This window comes from Vulpes vulpes, chromosome 3 (assembly GCF_048418805.1).
Source record: "Vulpes vulpes isolate BD-2025 chromosome 3, VulVul3, whole genome shotgun sequence".
NCBI lineage: Eukaryota > Metazoa > Chordata > Mammalia > Carnivora > Canidae > Vulpes > Vulpes vulpes.
In genome coordinates this window covers 136790710-136806419 of record NC_132782.1, presented here as the reverse complement: position 1 = coordinate 136806419, position 15710 = coordinate 136790710, and the positions used below count along the sequence as shown (strand labels likewise).

At 37.7% G+C, this 15710-nt stretch overlaps 1 protein-coding gene across 12 annotated transcripts in view; it reads right to left on the bottom strand.

Annotated features, from left to right (window-relative positions):
• The window catches only part of COL24A1 (collagen type XXIV alpha 1 chain), a 387560-nt gene that overhangs the window by 369249 nt on the left and 2601 nt on the right, over window positions 1-15710 (bottom strand). For 9 of the 12 annotated variants that reach the window (XM_072754694.1, XM_072754691.1, XM_072754695.1 and 6 more), the window contains one exon: window positions 7387-7451. The exons of the other annotated variants lie outside the window; for them this stretch is intronic. In XM_072754694.1, coding sequence (XP_072610795.1) covers window positions 7387-7451 — 65 coding nt within the window. Of the gene's footprint in view, window positions 1-7386; window positions 7452-15710 lie in introns of those variants that run through there. 12 annotated transcript variants of the gene reach the window in all.

Below are 15710 nucleotides of genomic sequence, written 5' to 3'. Positions count from 1 at the left end.
AGCATTCACTAATTCCATGTACCAAGCACTGTTCTCACAACTTCATTAAGCCACATAAAGCTCACAATAATCCTGTGAGGTAGGTACTATGGTTAACTCTATCTGACAGACATAAAAACTAGGTCACAGAGAATCTGAATAACTTTCCCAAGATCACCCAAGTAGGAAGTATAGAGGCAGAACCTGAAAGCAGGCAGTCCTCCTGACTCAACCTCTCAGCATAGCAATTTAGAAATGCATATGTCACCTAACAGCAGAACAGATTTTTATCTCTTTCACCTATTTGCTTCTTAAACAGAATAAATCATGGTGTCACCAAGACAACGGGCTTTGCTCTTTTTACTGTAAACACAATGACTTCACCCAAAACATGATTTCAACAACCACATATGCTGACTCACAAACCTCTCTTCTGGATTTGCATATCCAATCGCCTACTGAACTTATGTGGTAGAGACTAGACGTCCTGCAAGCACTTCTCACTCAATGTATTTTCCCCCACATTTGTTCCTCTTATTTTAGTGCCTCTCTTAGCAAAGAGTCCCATTCCCAAACCACCAGCCAGAGTTCTATGTTTATAGTGTCAACTCTATCATGCCAATCTCCTGAACAAATTCCGCCCATGGCTTCCCGTTACAGTAAAAAATACAATCCAGACTCTTAACATGGTGTATGAAACCTATGTCATCAGCCCCCTTCTTACCTCTCTTATCTCTTTGCATTTCATCCCACCTTACTTTGCACCAGCCATGCTTTTCCTTTCTTATTCCTTAAAATCACTAACCTCATTTTGAATTCCTGGTGTTTGTACTTATTGTTCTTTCTGTTTAGAATGCTCTGAACCTTTGAGTTCATTCAGATCTAGACTCAAATGTGATCTCGTCAGAGAGGTCTTCCCTGACAACAATACCTAAAATATAAAATTGTCCTTCTCCTTGCCCCAGTGACTCTCCAACATCTTCCTATGCTTTATGCTTTCTTCACAGCACTGAGAATTTAGGGGGAGATATACATAAATATATCATACATTATATATATCACATTATATATACATAGAATTGCCTACTGCTTTATTCCCCAGTTTAAATGTAAGTCCATGAGGGTAGCACTTCACTATGTTTTACTGTTATATTCCATCATGTAGAATAATGACTAAGACAAAGTAGGTCCAAAGTTTGCCTGAATGAATGAATCAATCAATCCAGCCATCTAACCCAGAAACCTGGTAATCACCTTTGATACTCCCTTTCCAACCATTCTCCACAGCTATTCAGTCACCAAGTCCAACACAAACTTTAAGTTCTCTTTATCCCTAGATTATTATATTAGTCTCCTAATAGATTTCTCTGCCTCTTTTAAGACATCCTTATCCAATCTTTCATCCACACTGCTGCCAGGGAAACCTTTCTCTCTCTGTACAGAACAAAATGAACATTTAGTTCATGATACTGCTTCCTGTAACACATCAGTAGTTCTCAAAGCTTTCATATAAAACTGAAACTTCTTATGTTAGCCCTCAAGCCCTTCGTGATCTAACCCCTGCCTGCATTTCCAGTCTCGTATCTCATCCATTCCTAATAAGCTTTCCCCTTTTTAATCTATGCTAAACATCAAAGGTAATCAAACCCAAAATATCAGAACAGGAAGATTTAGAATGTAGGAAAAAAGGATCACTTTCACAAGAGAATATACTAGAAGTAAAAGAAAACCATTAAACAAGGAATGAAGTATATCTGCTCTTTAAGCCTTATGGATATCCTATTTTAAAAAATATTTTTACCAGGTAAGTAGGTGGCTCAATGGTTGAGTGTCTGCCTTTGGCTCGGGATGTGATCCCCATCCTGGGATCAGGTCCAGCATCAGGCTCCTCTCAGGGAGCCTGCTTCTCCCTCTGCCTGTGTGTCTGCCTCTCTGTGTGTGTGTGTCTTTCATGAATAAATAAATAAAATCTTTAAAAAAATTTTTTAATAAAAATATCTTTTTACTATATTCCATCCCCTCACTCTTTCATTAAAGGATTATGACTTCATTTTAAAGTAATTTTTGTGTTGATATTCACATGGAATTGTGTATATTCAACCTCACAGTTGATGAGGTTGAGCAGATTAGCATATTCAGGATTATTTGTATAATTGTAGTGGTATGGTGGTCTTATTGTCAAATTATACAAGTGGATCATTGGGACCCCTCATCTTGATTTTACTTTTCTGTCCTTCTTTTCCACCCTTTCTATTATGGTACCCAATGTCCACATGCCACATGTGTAGTAAAAAATTTAACCGTGCCCAAAGAGTAGACATACGTTTGTTCTCGGCTTCTGGGAGGCACTCAATGAACCCTTGAATATCTTGCCTTATAAAGATATATTTGTTTATCTGAGGGTTATGAACCATAGCAAATAGTCCAACAACATGATTTATGGTAAGGGCTTTGGTCATGTGGTATCCATTCAACCTCAAGAGCAACTTCAGAAACTAAGGTCAGCTACATGGGCAGTCCACCATGTCCATTGGGGCAGAGCCCCAATATAGACTCTGGACATAAGGGCTCAGGTGAGTTTCACTGGTTGGCAATATTCTGTGCATACTGTCACATATCATTGCTGGGAAAGTTGGCACTCATTCCACTGGGAGAGGACAACTGGTAGCTCCATATGTGGGACTTTCCTAGACCCTAACCCATGTGTCTCTTCTGTTGGTTGATGTTAATGCATTCTCTTTTGCTGTAATAAACCATAACTATGAGTATAACAGGTTACACTGGGTTCTATAAATTCTTCTAAACCATTATTGAGACTGAAAATTATCTTGGGGACTCAAACTTATAATTGGTCAGAAGTAACCTTGGTCTTGGTGACTGCCCCCTAATCTATGCTAGCCCTTACACATTTTTCCTTCAATGGTATCTGCTTGCTTCATGGCATTTGCCACTCACAATTTTTTTTCTTTTACTTTTCTTAAATCTCTTGCTATGTCAAATGTATCTGTTTTTTTTAATCCTATTCTTTCAGACCCCTCTAAGTATATCCCTTCAGACCCCTCTAAGTATATCCCTTCATGCCAAATTTACTCATAAGATTCAGTTGAAATATTACCTCCTCTGTAAGACTTCAGTGTAATTTTTGTTTGTTGTTGTTTTGCCATACAATAAAGACAAATAGATTGTACTCAATTTGCTAATAAAATCAATCTTCTAAGCCTGCAGGGCTGATGCTGAGATATAGCCACAGACACTCCAACCTTGCTTATTTTTAATTTGAAACTTGTATAGTAAGCATCATTAATACTATTGTCACTAGTTAGAAGAAAAGAAGGAAGGAGAGAGGGAAGAAGAGAGGAAAATGGAAAGAGAGAGAGGGAGAGAAAGTGGGAAGAGAAAAGAAGAATAGGAAAAGGGTGAGAAAAAGGAGAAACTGAATCTCAGTAAATGATGAAATTATGACTCATACCCAAGTATCTCACATTAAATCCAGTGGCTATATAATTAACTCTACAGTGCAGTATAAACTATGCCTAAAGAAAAAGACATGGGAGAGCCAATTGTTGTACTTATTTTGTAAGTTTTACAAACACTTCCTTTCATAAGAGAGCCAAGGAAACACTGTAGCTGTCAATATTCAACAATATTCTAATATTCATAAATTGGAGGAACAACAGTAGTATCATGTTTGTCCCTCATAAATGTAAGGATTTTTACATTTCTTAGCCAGTGTAGCTTAAAAGATTTAAAAGTTATCAACTTTTAAAGTTAAAAATATCACATCACAGTATAAAAATTATATTAGCTCATTAAATAACTAAATATAATATAGCACATAATTTAATAAATTCTTGCTGTTAAAATTTTCATATATCTGGGTCAGTGAAATCTCCAAGCTTTCTAGTTTGTATAAATGAAAAAATTACATGATTGTTTAAAATAAAATCACAAAGAAACACCTAGGTGACTCAGTTGGTTAAGTATATGCCTTTAACTCAGGTCATGATCCCAGAGTCCCAGGATGGAGCCCCACATCAGGCTCCCTGCTCAGCACGGATCTGCTGCCCCTCTGACCCTCCCCTCTCTCATGCTTTCTCTCTCTCTCTCAAATAAATAAATAAAATCTTATAAAAAATAAACAAAGCACAAAGTTGTAAATAAGAAAAATAATATAAGCCTTAATATGTTTGTCTTAACCAATTTACCTAAATTGATTAAATTAACCAGATAATTGCCCAATATCTGCTTTCTATTGTTCTATTTAGTCTCAGCCAAATAATGCTAAAATCAAGACTCAAATACAAGCTGCCTGGCTTCCAGCTCACTGAGTGAAGGAACTAAAGGAGTTGCTTAAATTCAACTACTTTAGTTTATTTCAGTTTTTCAATATTATGAGTATATGGGAAAAGAGGATCATAAGCATCTTTTTTTCCTAAAAAAGATTACTGTGTCTTCATCAAATAACAGTCATGCACTAAACACTTGACATGTATTATCTCATTTTATCCATACAACTCTATGTAGTAAGAACTCTTATTACTTCATTCTTATTACTTCACTCTTATTATTTTCACTTTGCTGAAAATGAAGCTCAGAGTATCTGACTTGCTCCAGATCATATAGCTAGTAAGTACTAGAACCTGGCTTCTGGTTCTAGAACACCTGTGCTTTATTTAGTTACACTGGGTATGTTTAAAGTGGCAATTGTGACTTTAAAGTATTCCTGTTGTAAGTAACACATCTATTATGGATAAAGAGATAAAAGCAAATTTGTTTATAAAATGAGAAATGAAGTTTTAACCACCTAATGTGTAAAGTTTTTGGTTAAGTGTCCATAAGGGGTTTTGGCAGAAAATACTTAGAGTAACTGTAGCTAGAATGAGCTGATTCTCGGTTAACAATAAACACATTTTGGATTCATTTCCACAGGAAATATTCTTTTTGGAAATGAGTATTCTACACACAGAGATTTCTACACATGTGGTTTTCATACCTAGGGATCATGAACCTGAGAATGCTGTGTACGTTGAGGATTAGCTACACATCTTGCAGGGTGTATGTTACCATGTAGAAGTACTGCAGCTAGGTCCGTCTCTGGCAGCCAGCCTACCAACACAGACTGGGCAATAAGGAAACTAGACTCTATAAGATAAGAAAAGGGATCTAGATCTGTCAAATCCTCAGAAAAAGCTGTAAATAATAAATTTTCCTTGAAGCAGAATCATGTATTCAATAGGTAATAATCTAAAATTTGGTTATAAAACAAATTCAAAATTTTAATTTTTTAAAAAAGATTTTTATCTACTTATTTGAGAGACAGCACACGTACATGTGCTGGGGGTGGTGATGCATGCAGCAGAAGGAGAAGCAGAAGTAGACTCCCCACTGAGCAGGGAGCCCAAAGCAGGGCTGAATCTCCGGATCCCAGGATCTTAACCTGAGCCAAATGTAGTCGTTTGACTCTCTGAGCCACCCAGGTGTCCCCCAGAATTTAAATTTATGAACAAGGTTATTTAAAATTATTTTCTGGGCTGTAGTAAAACTTAATGGAATAACTGAAAACATGGCAAATAACAGATGTTTATATCTGGTCAGTGAATTTAAGAGGGAGGCATGGGGCTTCAAGTAGGGGTGGGGGATGAAAGTCTGTATAAGAAGCTTTCAAACCACGCCAGCAGATGGTAATTATAAAATAAGAAGACGGGTAGTGGAAAGAGGGTTTTCTGCTGTCAGAGATGGACAGGCCTAGATTCAAGTCCTAGTTGTAAGAGCCTGAGTAAAAGCCTTCTGTGAGCCTCAGTTTCTTCATCTATAATCCCCATCCTAAAGGCTCACTGTGAAGATCAGAATATTACATGTAAAGTACCAGCAAAGGACAAGCCACAGAATATATACATAATTAATAATGACAATTCTCCTTGTCTTTTTGATCTTCTCTGTGGTTCAAGAAGCTTAATTTTAAAGAATTTGTAGACTTTGCAATCAAAACACTTGAGTTCAAATCTTGGTTCTTCTATTCATTAGCCTATAACCCTTGGGCTAGTTACTTATTCTTCTTAATTTTAGTTTCAGCAACTATATCATGGGCATAATTACAAAAACCCTGTGATGAGGTAGTGGTGAATATATATTCTACAAGCATAGGGCTGGTACACAATTAGGTTCTCAGAAGGTATAACATTAGTAGTAACAGTGAACTAAAAGATACAATTCCTCTCTTCTTCATGGCTAATTAAATCAAAATAAAGTAACAGCAATGACTTGGTCAAGAACAGTATTTTATGAAGCTCTATGTGACATCCGACCTAATTTAACCAGAAAATTAGGTTAAATTTAACCTAATTTAATCGTAAAACAGAATTAGAAAATGCCTTCCAAGATATCTTTTAATTCATCTACGTGCTACTTGACAGAGAACTTAGCTGCCTACTTGTCAGTTTGGTCAATCAGATAGAGGATGACCCTTCCTTTATGCACCCTCTCTCTACCTATGTATATCTCATTTCTTTCTCTCTTTCTTACTGTTGTTTAGTTGATTGACCAAGTGGCTTGTGGAACTGGTCAGTGAACTGAAATGTTGGTTTTGTGTCAGAATGAATAATTTGGCAGCCCTGCTGATGGAAGACAGAGGAGTTAAAAAAAAAAAAAATTGGAGCCGTGCTGATACTCTCTGTGGATGCAGCATAGTTCCAGGGTTTTTCTCTTTGACTTGGACTTTCTATTTTTTAACCTTTGACAAAGGCACTTGTTTTTACATTTTGAAGCCAAAGACATTATCTTATTTATATTTCTATCACTGGCAATTAGGACATTATGTGGCAAGTAGAAGATACTTTTTAAAATGTTGTTTAATAAATGAATAAATTTGAGAATACATAGATTCCTGAAACTTGATCATCATACTACCCAGCAAGTAGCTAGCACGCAAAAACAAAACGTTGAACAATTTTCTAAACCTCTCCATTTGAATTAAATAAAATCCCAAACCCACTGGCATGCAAATTGTATTTTGTTTCTCAATGATGTAAATCTAGATGGAACATTTCGTATATGCTAGTGTTGTTTCAAGAAGTGCAAAGGTAACTCAGTCACAGTTCGCCACCCCCAAGAACTCCCACTTCTATGAAGTCACAAGCAAAGCCTTTTCACTATACAAAACTTCCCTTTTATAGAGAGTTTGCTTAAAAATGTAAGCAATTTCACAGATGGAAGATCTGAGTAATTTTGAAAGGTCATATTTCCCCCCAAAATTTATTTTTTTCACCCTTACATTCTCATTGTACTGGGTAGAATTTTTTATTGTTTCATGTTGAATCTAAGGTTCTGATAATTTTAAAGTCATATACTTTTGCTGTTTGGAAGCAGAATTTTTATATAAGCAAATACGTAACAAGGTAACTTTCTTACCTTGTTCTTGTGCATGAACAACACCCCCTGCCACACATAGCACAATAAAATGAAGGAGCAGTTTCCTAAAAAAAAGGGGAAAATTTTAGTGGATTTTTTCAACCTATAAATCATATAGAATCCAAAATAAACTCTAGTACAAGATTAAGAAGTAAGCTATCATTTTAATTAACACAGTATTTTAATACTCATAATGGTTAAGAGCAAGGGCTTTGAATTTAAGTTACAGCTTTGCCACTTAAGTATATGACTTGGGCAACTTTTTATCATCTCAGTGTCTCCTCATCTGTTAAATCTATCTCATAAACTTTTTTTGAAGATTAACTAAAAAATTTCATGTCAGGCATACAAAACAGTACCTGGCGCATAGGAAGTACTCAATAAATGTGAACTAGTCCAAATAATACTATTATTATTATTGTGACTATATATTACCTCAAATTATCATACATGCAATTTTATACCAAATAATATAACTTTACACAAAATAAAGTAATTTATAGTCACTTAACTATAATGATTATAAACTATGGAACCAGGGATTTGTTTAAATGAATCTATATATGTAAAAGCCCTTTGATTATCGTATCAAAGCCATGAATATCACTTCTACTTAGATTCATGATATTTGGGTTCTGAAAATAGCAATGGCCTGTAGATGTCAACGTTGAACATTGTGATTAGCAGTAATTGTGAGCACAATACTCATTGCATATCAAAATGTTCATTCATATTGATTAGCTGAGTAAAAATATTTTGATTTTTTTTAGTATAACCAAACTTTTGATAGGTTTTTTTGAGTAATCTTCATAGTTGGCTATATCTACCTCCCAAGTGAAAATCAGAGATAATTCCAAAAAGTAATGGCAAGCTTGCTGAAAACAATAATTTATCACCTAATTCTGTTTTTCTTTTATTCTAACCCAGGGACTTTCCAAATGACATTTCTGTAAAATACAGTTCTTTAAGGAGTAACTACAAAGCCCTCTGAAAGATTTTTTTTCTTTTTTATTAAGTTTTTGGTGTACTAATAGTAATTGGTACATTTCCTATTTATTATCAATGATAATTATTTTTTATTTTTATCAACTAGTATAAGGAGCATGTTAATATAACAAAGATAATCTTTTACGAAGTGAGCAACAATGCATAATTATACTCTTCTCCTTAGTATAATGGGATTGTCATTTGTATTAAAATGGCCTTCACCATATTTTAGTAAGTGAAAAATACACACTCTGGTCATTCAGTACAGAGTACAACTTTTATAAGATGAAGCTTTGATATAGTTAAAACTGTCAATTTTATAATCAAATCAACTGAACAATTACAGAAATTTATATTTCTGATACGAGTGAATACTTGAAACATACATTTTATATGAAGCACATAAAAGATTCCTATGTATGGTGTCATCCATTTAAAACCATAGTTCTCAAATGTTAGTTTGCTGAAGGAACCACATGAGATGCTCATGAAAAATGTAGATTCTGGGCTTGCCTCAGAGATTATGATTCATAAATTTAGAGTGAATCCTCAGTTTGTAGACACCTTTACTAGCTGATTCTAATATGGATTGTGCATTTACCAGACTCTGAGGAACAATTTGGAAGACTTAGTATTTATAGTTACACTGTACTTAAAACACACAAATATTATTTTGCTTGAATCACATCTAATTTATGACATAAGACTATTTGACCCTGGTGGGGGGGGGTCGTTGTTTTGCTGTTTATTTTGTTTTTATCCTTTTCTCCTGCTCTAGGATCAGTGGTCTCAAACTTTACTGTGCAGCAGAGTCACCTGGAAGGCTTGTTAAAGATTGCTGGGCTCCACCCTGAGAGCTTCTGACTCACTGGGTCTGGGGTGGGGTTTGAGAATGCATTTATAACAAGTTCCCAGGCAATGCTGATGCTGTGTATCTGGGGTTTATGCTCTGAGGACCACCGTTCAGGAATAGATGATGCTCAAGAGATGGTGAAAAGGCCTACCTGTTTTGAATCTGGTTTTTACCTTCATTGCACAGTGGAATCACCTGGGGAGTTTTTAAAACTACTAATATTTGGATCCTGCCCTCTCCACCCCTGCCCCCAGCGATTCTGATTTTAATTTGTGGTACAGGGATTTTTAAACACTCCTCAGGTGATTCTACTGTACAAAACAAGTTGAGGACCTCTGTGCGAGATTAAATGATAACCCTAGGTTCTCCAGGATGGATCCCAAAGTGATCTAGAGTTTGAGAAAAAGGAGACTCTTCCTTTCAACTTTATATTTTCAACAAATAACTGGCAGGATATATATCAGTGAGACTGAAAAAATAGCTCAGGATGATAATCACTGAAGGAGAGTGCATCGGAATTATGCCGTCGTAGCAGAAAATGGAATGCGAAAGGAATCATGTCTCATTTGCCCAAGGTAATCTGGATCACTTAAGAGTTTAGAAATAACCCAACAGGCACTCTTCTATTCAGAGGAAGCTAACTAATAAAGAATATAATAACCAGCAGTCATTTAGCAATTCAGCCAACTCATAGACTTCCCCAATGACCTCTGAGGAGAAAAATGAAAAATAAAATTCTTTCTAGGCATGTTAACAAGTCCATTCCTGGTATAAGGCAGGAAAACCTGAACACATCAAACATCATCCCTTAGCCAGCTGATCTTAGGGGATTATGACAAATCAGTTGAGCCACACCTTATATAAGTGTACCTATGTGTTAAAACCAATGTAGAGACTGATGACTGAAAGTTTTTTTCTTTTTCTGATTATATCCCAAACCAACAGCCAACTAAGGAAGAACATATAGATATCCATATCCATAGCAATATGGATTCCATTACACCCGACCTCCCTCCCCTGAAGCTGCAGCCATATCACATTATACTGTATTCCCTGGAGAGACCTTGCAAGTATCTGAAATGCCCTCTTAGTCTCCACCTGTCAGAATCTTAAGTGTCATCAAAGCCTAAATTGAATAACATCTGCTCCATGAAGTTTCCATCATCCCTAAAGGCGGCTTGGCTTGCTACCTCCTCTCTGTACTCTTAATGCTTTTATTGGAACTTTATTATATCCCATACATGTTGTACCTTTTAGGATTAATTAGTAAGTAAATATCTGAACAAGCAACAGGTCTTCACCTTTTATCTATTTCTTACATGAAACTAAAACTTAAAAAACATTTTTATGATGGAAAGGAGTAAGAGTAACATCTCCCAATGACTGAAGAATTCAAGTCTTCCCTATGGACCTTATTCTTTTAACACTTGGGAAAAGTAAAGTAAAATAAATAAGGGCACTTTTAGTTGACTGACAAAGAAGAGATAAAGAAGAGAAAGAACTTTTAAAAATATCTGCCATGATAAAGCTTTTTTTTTTTTCGTTGTAACCATTTTTCTCATCCCTGAAGTTGGAACACAGAGAAGACATCAAGCTTAATTGACATACTCGGTTAAAAAGCCAAACTCCATCATTGTATGAAACGGATGTCTAATGAATCCAAGCTTTCTGGAAAATGTCTAGTTAAGCTGGGCTTGTTTATTTCTTTGGTTCCCCCCCACCCCCCATGAAATCACATTTACTATACATTCACTTAATAAGGAAAAAATGTCACATTTCCCTATTAGCAGGAGATAGAATTCTCCAGGGCATCAGCTGTGCTTTACATCTCTCCTGCTGGACCATGTATGCATTTAGTGCTAAGACATGCTGGAGTCACTGAATAAAATTAAAACTGCATTAGTTTGGACAGAAAACCACACAGTAAATAAGAAAGTAAAACTAGACTGGGAGTCAAAAGACTAAACCTGATTCTATTTCTAACTTACCATGTGAGCTTGTATGGGTCACTTCAATGTTCTGAGCCTTGGCTGACTCATCTATCATGTGATGACATAATATAAATTTTATATTTTACATTCTAAATACAACACCCTAAAATCTGTGTGGATGATAGGATCTGTTAGTATACTAGCATTAGAGGACAAAGATCAAATTATTTAGCAAGATCTTCCATAAATCACTATATATTAGACATGGTGCTTAACCACAAATCTGGAAAAGTCTTCCTATAATTCTGGCCAATGCTCTTTTAATTAAATAACCTAAAATAGTCTACTAAGTTCGCTCATTTGTTCACATATTTACTTTACCAAAAAACATCACTGGTATATTAAATATGAATATTTCTCAAATATTCAAAGCACATCTGCTTTTGTTCACTTTTCTGTATGTGTGGACCGTATGTCACTGATATAAACTATCAGAAGTACATCTATTCAAACATTTCACAAAATCAGACCAGATCTAAAAGAAGTCAACAATATGGTAACAGTCAATAAAAGTTCAGAAAATATAACCCATGATATTAATATCTGAGGATCTCTAACAAAATATGAAATATTTCTATGTGTCTGGTCTGCTAGCCACATTTTCAGTATGACAGAAGCCACAATCAAAACATAACCAGACATGTGACGGGTGAAGGCCTGGAGGGGATCAGACAGGAAATAGATATCCAAAGACCATACTCGGAATATTTAAGGAACGAATATTCATCCCAGGCATCTTCCCTAAATAATTTTCAGAGCTTTTCAACTTTCTCTTTTTTTTTTTTTTTTTTCAACTTTCTCTTTATCTAAAGGGTTTAAGTTACTTTAGGAGAATCCCAGGCATTTTTGTGTTTAGGGCATCCATGAGACTCTCAGGTATTGTGTCTTCAGGCTACCGAAGCTCATTCCTACATAAATTCAAGTTATAATTGTAAGAAAGACTTGTGAAATCTTGTGACTAGGAAACTATTTTTTTATGAGTTGGCGATTTTAATTTAAACCAATTGGAAAAGGCGAAATAGTCTGAAAGCCACATGTGATATATATCAATAATTTCAACAATTACCGTTCACTACATTTACAAGCAAAAATCTGTAAATCATGATTTTACAGATTTTGCTCTTTACTAGCTGCAAAGACCCAAAAATAGTAAAATTTCTGCCCCTTGTTACCCAAATAACTGAAGATCAGTTCTCATCCCAGCAGTGGGGATAAAGTTGGATGATTTAGGGGAAAAAGTGTTGTCATTGACATACAATGAATTTTTGAGACTATCAATTCAGCTCAGGAGGTACTTATATAACTAATACAGTGTGAAGCATTAGAATTTTTGGTTAAGTTTTAAGCATACAGGCAATTCATGAAGTACACGGGAGATAAATGCTTAAGGACTTAACGTGATTAAAATACCTAGAGTCGGGAACCCTGGGTGGCGCAGGGGTTTGGCGCCTGCCTTTGGCCCAGGGCGCGATCCTGGAGACCTGGGATCGAATCCCACGTCAGGTCCCAGTGCATGGAGCCTGCTTCTCCCTCTGCCTGTGTCTCTGCCTCTCTCTCTCTCTCTGTGTGTGACTATCATAAATAAATAAAAATAAAAAAAATAAATAAATACCTAGAGTCCAGTCAGTAGCAGGGAAGCAAAAATACCTCAACTAGCCTGTCCTCGTAATATCCCAGAAATTGTTAAAATGCTGCCTAGCGTAGCAAAGTTCCTGGAACACACTAATGTTAAATAAAGTTTGTTCAATGAATGAGTTAATCTTCAGTTAGTGAGACTATCAGGTGGTCTTGAGTTTCAATAAGCATACAACTTCTCTAGCATCTTCTACATGCACACTGATCCCAAGATCAAGAAGTCAGGTCATCCTAACCTCCATTTATTTAGCTAAGAAAGTTACCTGGTTTAAAGGCCTTTCAGAATCTGGTCTCTTGGTCTCCAGATCCAGCTCCAGTCACTCCCCTTCTAGAAAGTGTGCTCCAACCAACTTCATTTCTTTCAGGCCCTCAAATGAACTGTGCTATCTCACCTCTCAGCCTTTTACTGTTCTGTCTGCAAAGTCTCATACCTTTTCCAGTTAGGTCTCGGTGAGAATTTCATTTCCTTTGATCAGCCTTTCTTTCCAGGGTTACCCTTCTCTTATCGACCCCACCTATCCAGGATTGCTAGGTGTCCTCCTATCTGTACTTTTATCTCATTTTGGTATACCTGGTTGTTCATTTTGTGTTTCCTATACTAAACTGGGCACATGGGAAGAGCAGCAATTGTGTCTTGCTCCACCATTGTATCCCTTCTGCTTAGAACCACACTGGGCACATAGTTGGAGCTCAGAAAATATTTGCTGAATAAATGAGTGAGTGATTAAGTGAATGAATGCCAGGATAAATGTAAGCCTTTTATGAGAATGAAAATGAAATGGTCTTTACCTTATTTCTTATTCAGTTACAAATTCTAAAATAACTCATAGTTGCAAAGCATGGCAAGGAAACTAGCACAGTTATTTTAATTTCCATAATAAAATTTATTTTTTCTCCTGCCAATTCACAGATTACCAAGCAGAATGTCTAAGCAACACTCAAAACTACTTTCCATAAGTTACAATTCCTTTCCTTGAGACATCAGTTTATTTTATTTTATTTTTTTTTTAATTTTTATTTATTTATGATAGTCACAGAGAGAGAGGCAGAGACACAGGCAGAGGGAGAAGCAGGCTCCATGCACCGGGAGCCTGACGTGGGACTCGATCCCGGGTCTCCAGGATCACGCTCTGGGCCAAAGGCAGGCGCTAAACCGCTGCGCCACCCAGGGATCCCGACATCAGTTTATTTTAAACATCTAACTGAAAGCAAAGATAACTAAGCAACTTTAAAGAATACAATTTCATGCCAACTATGTAATAGATGTTTATATCCAAAACTACCTCCCCCCCTCCCCCCCCCCACACCCCTTGACTATAAAAACACTTTACTTAGAATAGCAGCCTGCCTGGGAGACTTTCTGATACTGTTAAATCATTATATCTAACACTGACTTTTGGTTTTAATTTCCTTTTATTACTTCCACAAATTCACATTAGGTAACTCACTTAACAGCAGCCCCATGAAATAAAATGTCTTTCAGGATCTAGTTTTAAAACTGTAAGTGTTTTGGGGTGACTAATCAGAATTGTGACTTTAAAAAACTGCTCCTGCTTTTACAAAAAAAAAAAAAAAGTCACCACAAAAGGATGGTGGAAAATTAAAACCTCAAGGACTTCATTAGAAACCCTAAGGTTTAATTCAGTGGACTGACATTATCATCAGCTCATCAGCTGCTTCAGCCAAGTCCCGTCCCTATGGGGATGGTAGCAGTTTTTCTTTTTTAAAAAATTGAAGAATGCTTAATTCCTTAAGGAAATTGGATTTTTATTTTATTTTATTTTATTTTTTTGAGAAACAATTTTCTCAGATCAATCAGTAACTACCTTTCCCCTACTTGGCATGTGTGTATGGCTGGAGCTGCGAGAGGGTGCAATGTGAGGTAACCACGAATTACCCTCAATTCTCTGCAGCCCACCCCCCACTGGCAACTGGAGTGAAACAAACTGATGTCAGAGGAGGCTGCAAGGTCCGGACAGAGAGACCTTCTAGACCAGCGCCTTCACCCAGGAGCTGCTATCAACCCAAAGTCTCTCTGCAAGGGTTCTTCTCCCATTCCACGTAGTCTAAGTTTTCCTCAATTCCTTGGTGTAATCCATTCTGTTTGCTTTCCCTGTCTCCCTCCCCCCAGTCATCTGGACCCAATTTACAAACCCCAAACTGCCCAAAGATTTATTCAGGGCCATTTCTGGGACCCTCTGGAAGGGAAGTGTAAACCGGCAAGACAGAGGCCAGGAGGAGAAGATCTGCTTTAGGGCAGGCCGGGTGGCTCAGCGGTTTAGCACCTGCCTTCCGCCCAGGGCGTGATCCTGGAGTTCCAGGATCGAGTCCCACATCGGGCTCCCTGCATAGAGCCTGCTTCTCCCTCCGCCTGTGTCTGCCTCTCTCTGTTACTCATGAATAAATAAATAAAATCTCAAAAAAAAAAAAAAAAAAAAGATCTGCTTTAATCCGAGAGGTTGTCACAGCTAGCAGCCCCGAGGGCGGTTGGGCAACGACGCAGGCCTCGCTCAGTGGCCAAGGGAGGGCCTGCGGGGGGGGGGGGGGGGCGGGGGCGGGGAGGCGACCAGGGAGGCACCGAGGCGCGGGTTGCGGGCGGACCGGAGGGGGCCGCCTCACCCCACCTCTCCTGGTGCACGTGCACCCTTCCACGGGGGCCCCGAGCTCCCTGCACCCTCCCGCGGGGGCCCGGGGCTCCTTGCACCCTTCCGCGGGGGCCCGGGGCTCCTTGCACCCTTCCGCGGCGGCCCGGAGCTCCCTGTACCCTCCCGCGGGGGCCCGGGGCTCCTTGCACCCTTCCGCGGCGGCCCGGAGCTCCCTGCACCCTCCCGCGGGAGTCCGGGGCTCCCTGCACCCTT